This window comes from Carettochelys insculpta, chromosome 2 (genome assembly GCF_033958435.1).
Source record: "Carettochelys insculpta isolate YL-2023 chromosome 2, ASM3395843v1, whole genome shotgun sequence".
NCBI classification, from domain to species: Eukaryota; Metazoa; Chordata; order Testudines; family Carettochelyidae; genus Carettochelys; species Carettochelys insculpta.
Window position 1 is genome coordinate 167,559,858 of NC_134138.1, and position 14,189 is coordinate 167,574,046.

Below are 14,189 nucleotides of genomic sequence, written 5' to 3' on the forward strand. Positions count from 1 at the left end.
AGCAGGACGCTAGCGAGAACTGGCGGGGACCCAGGCTGGGATAGCACAGGGGCTGTAAGCCTCTCACCCCTGCCCCGCCTAGGCCAGGCTGGCACAGGCCCGGCTGGCTTTCCCGGGTCCCCTGCGGCAACGCCACGTGTGCGTGAGGAGGGGCCCGACCGACGTCAGACCCCGCCCTCCCGGCGCGGCCGGAACGCTAGTTCTGCGGAGGCTGTTTCCAGCGGGATCCGGCGGCCGCGCTTTCCCAGCGGAAGGAGCGACGCGAGGCGGGAGGTCGGGTTCCGGGTGGGGCACACAGCGCGCGCGCTCCCGCTGTGATGGCGAGGCGCCGGCGGTTCTTGGAAGGAGCGGCCCGGGCTCTGATGGGCACGTGCCCGGCGCAGGCCCGATTCCTGATGTAAGAGCCTCGCGCGCTACTCGCGGGGGAGGAGAACGGCGCCTCTTCTGATTCGCGGCGCAGTGGCAGCCCCGCCCCTAAGGACGTTCAGTGAGCTCCCCCTCGTGCCCAGGCACCACGTGCCCCTGCTTTCTTGACGCCTCGCCGGGCCCTGGCTGGGCAGTGATTGGCTGAGATCTCAGCACCCCTGCTGTCTGCCTGGCCCCTTGCCAGCTTCCCGCCTTCTGGCCACACTTCCTCTGACAGGGCATCCCAGACACAGGGTGGGGGTCAGGAACTAGCGCCTGCAGTCCCAGCTTCGGGGTGGTGGGGGGTGCTGCAGTGTCCTGTAACTTGCAGAGTAAACCCGTTCTTCTTCCTCCCTCAGGTGGATGTGTCATTCTGAAAAAGGCAAGTTTAAATAATTAGCGTAGTTTGTTCTTTAAGGTGGAGCCAGGTAGGCAATTTCAATTCAGAGCTTTTGGACTGTTCAACACATAGGATGTGACCTTTAAAATATGACAGTTTTTCCACCTTCAAAATGGGGGTGGGAGGGACAGAAGGGAATTTGTAATCTGGTAGCTTTTAGAAATGTTATTCTTTTGGTAAGTATCAGAGAGGTAGCTGTGTTAGTCTGTATCTTCAAAAGCAACAAGAATTCCTGTGGCAGCTTGTAGACTAACATATTTTGGAGCATGAGCTTTCGTGGTAGACCCTCTGGCTCCCATGTAGTCTGATTTAATGTTATCCAAAATGGAGTGAGGTAGGCCCATCTCTTTAAATTCCACCCATTCACACTTCGGCATTTCATCACTCTGCCCTGATTCTGAAACTATTATACTTTTAATTAAATCTCAGTCTTAGAAGAAGCTTAGCAAGAACAGACTGCCTTTGATTTCCATTGTATTCTGTGTTGACACAGGAGTGAGGCTGATGAAGTTCCTCACAGGAATGTGTTTTTTGTTGATTATGAAATGCAGACTCAAGCTAATGGTGTATATCAGTGGTAGCCAATAGGAATTCAAAGACTGCCACACTAGTGGTTGCCATCATTCTTTATTTGCCACATTACTCCCTTCCCCCAAATAAATAGTCTGCCCCTCCCCGCCAGAGCCAGGCATCCCCTAGCCCAGGGGTCAGCAACCATTCTGAGGCAGGGTGCCTGCCTAGGTCTCCCCACCCCTCTACCCTGCATTCCCCTCTGGTGTGGGATCCATGGCAGGGGGCTCCTCATTCTGATAGGAGCCTGATGGCAGAGGCTCAGATTCCAGTGAGTGGAGACTGTACTGGACACTGCAGGTGTATATAGCGCTGACTTAGGAACACGTGTAATAGAATAGTTTGAACAAAGTACTTGTACCTGAATAAGATTTAAAAAATGGTGGACAAAAGGAAATGCCCTTACTAATGTGCAATATTCAATATGCTATAAATTAGTAAACCATTAGGTGTAATATATGCTTTTTATATATGTTCATCTAGAAAACATACTTACTGAGAGAAGTTCATTTAAGGTTTTACTGTGTTACCTTTATTCACTTGTAGATAACAAAGCCGACAAAGAAAGGATATGCCCTCACTGTTTTCAGTTTCTGATTCCTGATAACCACAGAGTACGTCTCAAACCCAAGATGAAGGTGACTCCTCGGATACAGAAACTTCTTAATCGGGAGGCAAAGAACCATAAACTCAATTTGAAACAGACAAAGCTTTTGAAAAAGTACAAGGACTCAAGAAGTGTTCTGGTAAGATAGCTATTCCAATTAACAGGAACTGAGTTTGTTTTTCTCTGGAGCCTTTATTTCCCTTAAAGGGAGAGGGAAGAAAAGATCAGGAAGCTTTTCTCTTTCAAAATTGAGCTTGCAATCCATAAGATTATTTCATTAGAATATAGCTTTTTCTGTGTAATTTTCCTGTTGGGCAAGTTCCATTCAGATACACATGAAAGTATTTTTAAAACAAAAAGCTTGACTTTAACAAGGGGATGAGAAAATGACAGGTTGAGAAATCCCCAAACATCCTGACACATGGCTGCAAAAATGTACAGGTACCACAGTCTGCATAGTCTAAAATGTAATCTAAAACCAAATCACTACTGTTTGTTGTGAATGTGCCCACTGTAAACTGATCTGTTAATCAATTTATGTGGTCTCCAGCAAAACTAGCAAAAGCAAAGAATATTTGCCTCTTTCCGTCCTTTTCACTCAAGAGCATTGTGACCCACAGAGCCAGGTAAATCCTAACATCCTTAAGCAGAGGCAGGTGTTTTTTTCCTTTTTATTTAAAAAAAAACAAACAAACAAATAAGGAAATCAAAGGTGAAAAGCCTGCTAAGAGTTAATCATCCAGGAGATATATTAGTTTGGCGATTATGGACTTTTTTTTTCTTTTAAGCATAGAGCTAAATGTTAACTGTCATAAAATGTTTATAAAAAACATACATGTGACATAATCCCAGTTAAGGTTATTTTAACAACATTAACTCTTATTGTCTGATTTTTGACACCTTCTTTAGCATTTGAAGTACGTCTAAACTGAGGTAAGCAGGCTCATGCTAGTGCTCTAAAAATAGCTGTTTCGGACAGGGCTTTGATGTTGTGGTTAAGGTACTGAAACCTAGGGAGTGCAGTGTGTCATGCATCTGATGAAGCAATTCTTTGCCCTTGAAAGCTTATGCTCCAAAATATCTCTTCATCTATGAGGTACCACAGGACGTCTTGGTGCGTCTCCTACTGATTCATGCTTCAAACTCTGTCTTCATAGCTGTTTTTGGCATAGTAGCAAAAGCTGTGCGAGACCAGATCTGTCATCCTTGTGCTGAAAGGCTCAGACCCATGGGCTACTAAACACTGTATAGACGTAACTCATGGAGGCCTGAAGATTTCAAGGAGAGTTCTGCTGAGAGAAAATGCTTGTCACCAGTCTCCCATTTGGAAGTCTGTTGTTAAGTTGCGTACCTAAATGAGAATAAATTATTTCTGTAAGCACTCAGAAGTTTAAAGACACACAAAACCTTTAGTAACATGTTATTATTGTCTCTGTTGCTTATATTTTGCAAGTGAAGATACCCATTGTGACACATATATCGGACAATGAGACCGTTGTTGTTTTGGTTTGTCTCATTTAATTGAGCATGAACTGCCAGAGGTGCCTTTGATGTCTTCCACAGGAAGCTCAAATAACCTTAGGGAAAACTGGGTTGGGTGAGAGACTTCCCTGACCAGTGTTTGATATTCTGTGCCAGATAGCCAGTCAGTGACTTCTTGGCTGAGTTGAAAGTAGAAAATATCCATCAAGCAGCAAAAATGAATTGGCTTCCCCGTCTATATGGTTGAAAATACACATTTCTACCCAAGAGCACAGTGCTTTATTACTAGTAAAAGTCACCTGACTCACTGCTGCAAACAAGATATATTAGGTGAGGTCTCAGAATGCTTTCAGGGCTAAGTTCTTGCTCTCATTTACACCAAGGTGTAAATCCAAAGTAATTTAATTAAAATAATTAATAGTCATTAAGCAGAAAGGGAAGACACTTGAACACTAAATAGAACAAAGCTAATGTTTAATTTTACTGAATGATCTTCATTGTATTCCAGAATGATTAACATGGAAAAGTACTCAAGTTCTAAAGTTATCATGCAGAAACTAACTATATATACTTTTAATGTTGTGATGTAGGGATATACAAATGTATTAAAATAATCAAGTGGACTGATGTCTTAGTAAATGAAGATGACTCTGCACATAACACAACATTGATACTTAATCACGTGCCCTGATGGCAGATTGGACAGCTTTCTACAAAATGAGGAAACTGATTATAACTTCCTTTGGCAGAATTTCCAACAATAGAAACCTGGAGCACCAAGAACACAAGATTGGGTTGAGAAGGCTCAGGCCCACCAATGGGGCAGGGTTGGGGGTGCAAACAGAACATTTGCCCCTGGGCCTGGGGTTTTGGCAGTGGCAGTGGCTGGAGCTCCAGGCCCCTTTGAAGTGTTGCAGCATCTCTCCTCTACCTGCGCTTAGCTGTGAGGAAGTTGGAAGGCCACTGCCGCAGTTTGGGCCTGTCTGAGAGCAGACTACTCTTGACCCCACCCCTTCCTGGCACAAAGCCAGGCTTCCTCCCATCTTGGCCCAGGGTGGCTATCGGCACCGCTGAGAAGGATCATAGTTATTATCTCCTATCACTTATATTATGAAGGCAATAGGCACTTCAGACAGACATAATACAAAACTAACAAAACCAAGCAAATCCTCTCCCCTCCAAATCTTGGTTTCCATTTAAAGGGCTCACAAACCACCGTGAACCTGGAACTTTTGCTTTTATTATTCACTGGTTTGATATCACAGACATTTAGGCTACAGCTGAAGAGCTGTCATTTCACACAGTTGATATTCAGTGTGTCTCTTCCAGTAATGTGGGTGGATACAACCCTTTGCGATCTTGCCCATGCAAATTCAAGTAATGATACTAAGGAGTGAGTAGTTGGCAAAGTGCGCAAGCACTGCTACATTTTAAAAAAAGAACAGAACAGCCAAATATTGATGTATAGTGACCTGCAGAGCTGTACAGGTTTTAAGCAAAAGTGTACTTTTGTAAGTTGGACAGATTCTTGGAATGTAGCAGGCAGCCATATAAAATATGAGTTTCTGTTTTGTGGTTCATTGAAATCTCCATGGAGTGTCCTTGAATTGGGATTTAAAAATGGTAATAATACCTTCTGCTCTGCTTCAGACAGACTGACAGTCTTGTTAAGATCTTTCCAAGTTAAGATCAAGATTGACTTGCATACTTAGTGTGAATTGCTGTGCAATTTGCTACTTGGATTGTGCTTGAAATGTTTCTGGTGTTACCAAAAATAACTATCACGAACTGACAGCTCCCACAGTTACCACTGTAGAATCATAAGCTCCTACTGTAGACGATGACATATAAGAAACAAAGTTGACTTGGATTTTAACCAACAAGCTGACAGGCTAAGTTAACAAGACCTTTCTTAGCCATTAGCAATATTTTATGTCTTGGTTTAAGCAAACTAACTTTGCAATTTGCATAAAACTATTAAATTTTGCAGAGTTACAAAACTCTTAGCGACATCATCTGCACATCCTTTTTCTAGATATGCTTTATCAGCTAATGGAAGATCAGCTATTAAAGAGATTTTTGCCTAACAATTGATTCCCAAAGTTTGAACTGTGGATTACTGGTGGTCATCTGTGGAGAGCTGGCAGGTCGTAAGTTCTTGATTTTCCATTGTTTCCGGCTGAAACCATTAAAAAGAGCTAAAATAAATTAAAAGCTTTCCTATTTTGTGAATGCAGTGGTTGTACTTTTTTGAGATGTTATGTGATAGGAGTAATGTCTCAGGCAGTCTCTTAATACATGGTTTTGCCCACTTAGTTGCTTTCCATTTCAGCTCCATTGAATTTTAGTGTATGGCTTCTCAACCTTTTTCTTTGAGATCTACTCCTCCTCCCCCATTCTACAAAAACTCCACAGCCCAACAACTGTTTGTTTGCCTATAAAAGCCAGGGTTAGCATTAGGGGGTAGCAATTGGGACAACTATCCAGGACCCTCTGACACAAGGCGCCAGGCAAAGCTTAGTTGCTCAGTCTTTATCACTATCCTCAAATGATGTGGGTTGGGGCCCCAGGTATCAGCTCTGTGCAGCGGGGTTTTGTCTTTCTGCCCTGGACCCCAGCAAGTCTAATGCTAGCTCTGCTTGTCTGACCTCAAACCTGCCCTGGACTCCTGGCTGAGCAACACTTCTTTACTGAATGCTTTCTAGTCACGCTCTACCTGTGGAGTCCTTCTCTCCATACCACTGGGCTACCTTGTTTTAGAAGTACAGGTTAAACCTTTCTTGTCCAGCATCCTGGGGACGTAACTGGTGCCAAATGAGAAAATGTGCTGCACCATGTGGGAGGTCAATGTTATCTAATACATTACACCAGCATTTCCACTTCTTACTGGGTTCTTAGAAGACGTTTGGGGTAAATTACAGCTAAATAACAGCACAGAACACTCAGAGCTAGGACTGGTAGCTGTCAACAAATTTTATGGGACTACAGGAAACTTGGTCACACCCATAAGTGATTTGTTTGGCTAACTAAAATCATGCTGGATTACAGATGTTTCCTGGCAAAACAGTTCCAGATTAGAGAGGTTCAACCTGTAACGTCTTTATTTTTGAAGGTTTGGGATTTTTAATCTCTTCTTTGAAGACTCACCAAAAGGTGTGTGTATAGTTAAGTAAAAGTGTAAATTAAAAACGAATTTTAAAATATATTTTGTCATTCTAGATTCTTATGTTTTTGGTGAAAATGAATCCCATTGAGATACACTCAAAATATTGTAGGGTCAGACCCACGTTCAATGTTATGACAAGGTTATTTTTTGTATTTCGTTCCATGTGCTTGTGATACAGAATTAAAGATCCTGAAATTAGTTTCCAGGGGACTGGCATCATTTCTAGTCACACTCTGGGGATCTGATGTCTTAAGTGCTTTAAAGAAAAAGTTAGATGTGGATTTGATGTTGCTTTTTATGTCTCTGCTTCATACAAGCAAGCATTTAAGCATCCTGACTCATGCTGTAATTCTGAAGAATGCTTTGGACACCTTTATACATTAAATGGGGAAAGCAGACAGAAGAACTAACATTTCCTTTCCTCTCTCCATAGTTAGTAACTTGCAGTACATGCAACAAAACAACAAGACATTATGGTAAAAGCAGGGATTTCCTGGCAACAGCAACAAGCCGTTCTGGTACTCCAAAGAGTAAACCTGGCTCCAAGACTCCAATACCAGCAAACAAAATGACACCCTTAAGCCACAGTAAATCAGGATCTAAAGGCAAGAGTCCAGCATCAAATTCCAGGTGCCTGTTTCCACTTTATTCAAAGAGGCAACATACAACAGGGAATAGGGCACAATCTTAGAAGTCAGAAAAGTATTCTTTTATAATTAAGTGTTAAGTGCTCAGGGTTCTGAAATGGAAAATCAGTTTTGTTTGCTTTTTGTTCTTTTAATTGGACAAATTCAAAAGGTCCAGTGAAAAGAGTAACTGAGTAAAATATTTCTGGGTTTTTATTTTTATTTAAATAAATCTTAGCCTTACTGTGAGGTACCATTTATGGTTCTTATTTTCTAAGCATGTACGTAATTGTATGCACAAATTCAGTACTTGCATACATATTTGGGTAATTGTGCTTCTCACAACTCACTATGTATAATTATTATGCACCTGAATTATGTACACACTTTCAAAATCAGACTATAAAATTGTATTATTATTCCAAAAGGCTCACTTTTAATAAGAATTTTATCTGATTTTTGTTTTTCAGAACATTCATATCTGAACAGTCACCATCCAGTTCTTTCCCCAAGACTCGAAAAAACACTAAATTTCACTTCTCTCAACTCAAATGGCTGCTTAATTGTGAAGAAAAACAAAAGAGCCAGAAGAGAGATCTGAAAAACTTCTTGTCTTCACTTTGAAATAAATGAATAATACCAATACTCATGATAATGGTTACAATAATAGTAGCTAAACATGGGCCACTAAATGAACTAAATTAGTGACTTTAATAGTTTTATGAACTTACAGAAACAATTTCTGTTAATGTTGGTTTAATTTCTGAGTACACTAAGACCATCAGCATCTAGCAGAGGATTAAGGGCATTGTTTGGAAACATTATCTGTATTTTTATGTGGATTGCTATCAAAGTATATTGCTGATAAGGTAGTAAGACAAGTCTTGGAAGTTTGAACTTGTTTCACAGTCTTTAATGGCTCAGGAATCAAAGGCCCAAAATCTGTGCTTGGCCCAGATTGACTTCCTTCAGTGTAATGATTTTTAAAATAGGCTTCTATACCGCAATAAAACTCACAGATCTGTGCTGACAGTGGTACTGGTTTACTTGGAGTTTTACTTAGGATGGGATGGGGCACTATTTTGTGGGTCAGGGGCTATTGACCCACAGAAAAAAACAGTGGTTATATACTGATATTCCAGAGAACATAGGTAAGATATCTAAGCATTAAATAACATTGAATTGTGATCTGTTTTGTACAGTGTTTTATTCTTTTAAATTAGAAATCATTATACACTGAAGAATTATTTAGAGGACAAATTACACAAGAATTACACAGTCTGTGAGCAGTGCACAATAATGAAACACATTTTTACATTTCAAACATCTTTCTTGTAAGCCTTCAACAAATGAGTAAATTTCTGTTGCAAACAAGTTTTACAAAGTGCTGTTATTGCATTCCTGCCCCCCCCAAAAGGATCATGCTTACTAAGATACTTTTAATGTAGTAATGATTAAATCAGATGTACACTTCTAAATATCAAGATGGAGAAGCTGACTTATTTATCAAGATAACACACAGACAGATTCAAAGACAGAAAATGGTCACCCATTTTAAAAAAAAGGTAATCCATATTCCTACTAAGATTTTTAAGGTGATTCTCTAAGAGTGAGTTGCTGACAGCCAGATCCTAATTGCTATATTCGCACAAACAGTCTGTTAGAATATCAGAAAGGAAAAATAAGCAATAATTAATCCCAAATGCATTTAGTAACAGAAAACCAGCCCAACAAAAATAGTGCCCTTGCAGCTGAATGCTACCATTTGTACAATAATGCTATAATTTGCTATTACCATAATTATTACAAACGGAATTCCCCCCCCGCCCTGTCCCCACCAAGCAGAGGGCCAGGAAAAGGCCTATGCATAGGTTATGGCCATTTAAGTCCTTCAAGTGGTGTACAGGCCTTTTGATGGGATCACGAGAGGACACAATTTCAGACACTGAAATTCATGGGAGTTTTGCCACTGACTTCTAGATTTTAAAGCATGTAGCCTGGATTGTGTTGGGTGGGTGGGCAGGTGGAAGAATCATGAAAGGTTGACTAGTTTAATATATGAAAGGCAAACAGTAGCTGAATGTAACACAGTCAAGCTAATGTTACTGAAATCAATAACTTTCTACAGAGCAGTCATTTTATCTTTTTTCAATACTTACAATTCTTTTGTAAGCAACAATGTTAAATTTGTAAGATCACAATCATGGAGAATAGGCATTTTTAGATAGATTTTTAATAAAGTACTACAACTATAGGGCTTTATTTTCAAAGCCATAACTTCACGAGAGTAATCCCATTGACACCAGCAGAATTACTTGAAAGTAAGTAGTATTCCTGTGATTACGAGCTGCAGGATTATGTCCATGCTTTTTCACTAAAAATGCCTAATAATTGTATAACCATATAAATAATGTTTCTCTCTTCCGAAGGCTCTAATTTATTACTGCAAAATACTTCAAGATGTAATGTTTGTTGAGGTAAAACAAATTTCGTATCTAGTATCCATCTTTCTTTGGGCAGGTGATTTGGATTTCAGTGCAACTGTGTCAGGTGAGCAAACTACAACTTTAACCAAACTAGGTGATTATATCTTACCTACCTGTGAACAATCTTGTGCACAGGTATATATGCTATATTTGGTATCTGAGAACAAAGATACCTACCAACTGCATAAGGCTGCTATTGTGTCTTAATGTATTGTATGTCTTCTCCAGTGAATCTGGGAATGGCATTACAGCATTACAACTTCAGATTCATTGATGTTACGCTCATAGAAATCATAGACAGTTGGGGCATCATTCATTCCCTAGCATGAGATACTTTTAGTGACAAAAAAGGAGCACTTTACCTTTCCCAAACTGTTTGTTTCCAAATTAAGTCAAGTGGTTACTTAAAAAAAGGCAACCAACCGACGCACACCACAAAAGTGAAAGTTCCATGAAGTAAAAGCACTGAGATGGAGCATGTTTTATCCAAAGAAAAGTATAGTTCTCAAACTTTCCACTTTAAAATTATACCAAAATTAACATTCAACTCAAGAAAAAGTTTAAGTATATTTTTCCTAAATCTTGTCTTTAACTACTTCTACAGCTATAGATACACAACAATATTAATAAAATTTAACAAGAGAATAACAGTGTAGGCAGTGTCTACCTTTCTCTCCATCCCAGAGGTGCTGGATCCTGATTTTCCTTGACCTTTACACATTAATTTTTGCCCTTTTCCTGGACAAGGTAAGTAGAGAAGGAATGAATGTTTACACTTTTTACAACATTCTAAAAATCCAGGCTCTGATTTTACAATGAACTGCAGCAGTGGACTCTTTAAACCTGGAAAGCCTTAATGACTTTAACAGCAATAGCAGTCCATCTGCCTTGGAACAGGGTTAAGACTACTGGTTTGTTCTGTGCATTTATGATTCACGAGAACTCATCTGAGATGTTTTTTTTTTTTTAATTTATAAGAATATTGTACTATGCTATGCAAAAGGAGAGTGCTTTTTTAAAGTAATAACGCGTGGGTGCATCCACATTTATACAGCTACAGTTGTAATGAACAAGAACACTTTAAACCTGAAGAATCTTAATCTGGTGTAAATTTTCAAGTAATCTTCAAGTTGAATGTGCTTTGCAAAGACAACTATGGATATTTGTTACATACTTTATTATGCTTAAAAAAACACAGCTAGTTTCTCACTACTAATTATGGGTCAATATCCTTCCCAGTCTGGTTTTGACTGTGGAATGACAAAATTAGTTTAAAGCTCACTTAAATGGCTATAAATCTGTTGAAGTATGGTGAGCTCAGACCATTACGCGTGTTCCCATCCTTTAATCAGACTTTTGGCTTGGAAACTACCAATGAAAACAACTCTACATAGTGTCATCTTGCAAATTGCAGGGTAAAGGTACAAAAATGAATGTTGATCTGTCAGATTTAATTTCCACAGGTTTCCACTTCCTGCATGTAAACCTCAGAGTGTTTTGGGGGTCAGGTGTGGCTTGAGAAGCTATGGCAGCTGCCATAGCTTAGCTTAGATAGTATACTGTTAGGGAGAATTGGAAGAGTCTCAGGAAATACCATACAGAGTCTGGCCCTCTTTGCACATACCTCTTATTCCTCTGTTAGCTTCAGATGCATAGAGATATCCATGGAGAACTCCAAACTTTCTCAGACCATTCTATGAGCTGCCAACCTCTATTCTGAAGTAATGAGGCCTTGCAAAAATCCTGTAATTTCAATCTATGGATGTATCCATCTGATTATAGCACATTTGTGGCACTTTTTGCAAAAAAAAAAAAAACAAAAAAAAAAAACCTGACTGTATGTGCTTCTGTCCAAATAAGAACATTTTTAAAAAGAAGGCAGTTAACAAGTATTCCAGAGCCAATGAGCAATTGGCAAAACATCCACTGACTTCAGTAGGGCCAGGATTTAGCTCAACAATTATCCTGAGTTAGTTTATTTTATTTGAAAACTACTGTTTTTAAGTGTGTAAAAAGGGGAGTAGAGTGTTAATTGCCTGTAAACTTGATTTTTGTTTATACTGACAAACAGTTGTAGTTTGCATGACAAATATGACTAAAGGCGGATATCTATTCATATTGTTTTGAAAGTTTATAATTGAATGGCTTCCCTGGGCAAACCTCTTGCTAGAGCATTTAATAATAGAGCCTCCCAGAGTAAGAAAACTCAGAACACTTGGTGTCAGATGTTTAAGGGTATTCAGGAGCCTAAGGATCCAGCTAGGACTTGGAGTCTAGCGGGATTTTTTCAAAAGCACCTTGTTGCTTAACTCCTAATAATGGCAAGTTAAGTCGCTTTTGAAAATCCCTCTAGGCATCTAGCTGTATCTTGAGCTCTTAAATACCCATAAATATCTGCCTCTCAGTGTTTTAAAGAGGAAAGGGGCAAACAACTTTATTTTCAGAGGTTACTAATACATAAGTACTACATTTATACCGTGATAGAGTTTGCTTTTAAACACAAATTCACCAATAATTCAACTGTTTAATACACACCGTGGCCTAGTATTGCTGAGAGAAAATCCCCTCGTTGTACAAAAATGAGACCAAGATCTAGATGGTTGCTGGGAGGTTCACAGGCAGGGGAGCTGTGGCTCTCATTGGCCTCTTTGGAGAGGTTCTCCATGTGAGAGGATGTTTTGGCCCAAAGTTTCCATAGACAACAAAATACTAATTGTAATAATTAAAGCTGCGGAATGACTTGCCATTTCTCAGATCAGGTTTGTTAATGGAATGGATGTGGCACAAAGTGGATATTATACAAAGAAGTGCTCTTTCTATTCAAAAACCAAGCTGTCAGAGAAAAAAGCATTTCTATTGTATTAATTCAAATGTGTAGTTCTTATTATTTTTATTGTTATTATTCTGTATTGTAATGTTTACATTTAAATATTAAAATTATGCACAGTTTGAGTCACTTAAGATGTGTTTAATTTAACATGATTTATATTTTGCACTTTCGAAGTTGGTTAATAAATTTTCTTTAAAATAAACCAAGAGTCTTATTTCGGGTGGGTAAATTAAATTAATAAATAACCAAAACATTATTCTCCACGTAAAAATAAATTGCAGTAGTCTTCTTATAAACATAAGATTGTGATTTTAATAATGTTATATTGCCTGAGTAGGCATTGAAATGTGGCAATTTTAACGTATTATTTGATTATATACTGAACTATGTTGAGTAGAGGGTACACAAGAAAAATAAAATAATCAGCTTCTTACAGGGCATCTGGTCAAAATCTGTACAGAAGATAAGAATATTTTAAGATAATTACCCATTAACATAATAATATACAGATGCCACCTTTTATAAATGTACCTATATGTTCACTTCCCAATAAAACAGTAAACAAACCAATATTTTAAACAATTCTTACAAATTATTTGGAGTGTTGTTTTTTTTTTACCACCACTATCCAACAATGTACAAAAATAATACTACGGGAATATCAATCAGTCTGACCTACCCCTCACTCCATAGAAGAGCAGAGGCTGTAGAAATATATGTTGTTTTAATCAATCATCACTGTAGATGTCTCCAGCAAATGGTAGGTGCACATGGCTGCCTGTAACATTGGGAAGCCGAGACAGATCGGGAAGGTTCTGGATTCGTGACCTGAGTTCTTTTCGCACTTGGGATACTCTGGCTAACTTGCGCTTGTATTCCTGTAAAGCAAAAGTAGTTAACAGATGATTTTCAAATCACTGTTGCAAGTGAGGTAATTAAATATGGGTTTATAGTGGAGAGAGACGGACGTTTTCCAAGTAGAGTTTATCATCTGTTAGAATCTGTGTTTGATTCACAGATAGGTTAGGAATCACAATATTGCTCAAGAAATCACCATATATTTTGATTTTGGGGTATTTTTCTTTACCCTGAGACTATATGGCTACGTTTACATTTCCCCACTTCTTTGAAGGGGGCATGGTAATGAGGGTGATGGGAGACTACTAATGAAGTGCTGCAATTAAAATTTTGAGGAGTAAAGGCAGTTAGAAGTAGCATGGGCACTTCCAAGCACCTGTGGCTACACGGCATGCCAGCACTTTGAAGTTTGACACTTTGAAGTTGCCACGTGGGAGAATTAGCCTAATGAAGTGCTGCATATTCACTGCAGCACTTCATTAGTAATCTCCCATCACCCTGATTACCATGCGACAAGTGTAGACATAGCCTGTGAAAGCTAAACAAGGAGGATACCAGTCCTAAATGATCTAATTGTAGAAATTTCTTCATGTGACTAATAGCATTGTGATGACTCCGAAACAAACTATGGTACTAAAGCTACTTGCGACTGATTTTTTTCTCATTTTCCTGATAACTCCTCTGACATCCAGAAAGTTACTAGTTATTAACACTAGCAGGAAAGTTGCATCAGTCTCATTTCCTCCCAATTAAAGCACT

The 14,189-nt window shown here is 39.2% G+C and overlaps 2 protein-coding genes across 2 annotated transcripts in view; one reads left to right on the top strand and one right to left on the bottom strand.

Annotated features, from left to right (window-relative positions):
- The first annotated feature begins 241 nt into the window (after positions 1 to 241).
- RMP24 (ribonuclease MRP subunit p24) lies at positions 242 to 8,444 on the top strand. The gene is made up of 5 exons (XM_074988013.1): positions 242 to 397; positions 765 to 787; positions 1,922 to 2,121; positions 7,064 to 7,260; positions 7,727 to 8,444. Exons 1-5 carry the CDS (start codon positions 318 to 320, stop codon positions 7,878 to 7,880), a joined length of 654 nt encoding a protein of 217 aa, XP_074844114.1. The 5' UTR covers positions 242 to 317; the 3' UTR covers positions 7,881 to 8,444.
- RPRD1A (regulation of nuclear pre-mRNA domain containing 1A) overlaps positions 8,445 to 14,189 on the bottom strand; it is a 58,468-nt gene continuing 52,723 nt past the window's right edge. The window contains exons 7-8 of the mRNA XM_074988009.1: positions 13,252 to 13,450; positions 8,445 to 13,024 (exon numbers count right to left, since the gene is read on the bottom strand). Coding sequence (XP_074844110.1) covers positions 13,301 to 13,450 — 150 coding nt within the window. The 3' untranslated portion in view covers positions 8,445 to 13,024; positions 13,252 to 13,300. The remainder of the gene's footprint in view (positions 13,025 to 13,251; positions 13,451 to 14,189) is intronic.

Excerpts from the sequence above, each read along its gene's own strand:
- RMP24 (XM_074988013.1), top strand. The coding sequence starts at position 318 with ATGGCGAGGCGCCGGCGGTTCTTGGAAGGAGCGGCCCGGGCTCTGATG. Across the intron at positions 398-764 it reads GCGCAGGCCCGATTCCTGAT|GTGGATGTGTCATTCTGAAA; the intron begins GTAAGAGCCTCG and ends TTCCTCCCTCAG. Across the intron at positions 2,122-7,063 it reads AGGACTCAAGAAGTGTTCTG|TTAGTAACTTGCAGTACATG; the intron begins GTAAGATAGCTA and ends CTCTCTCCATAG.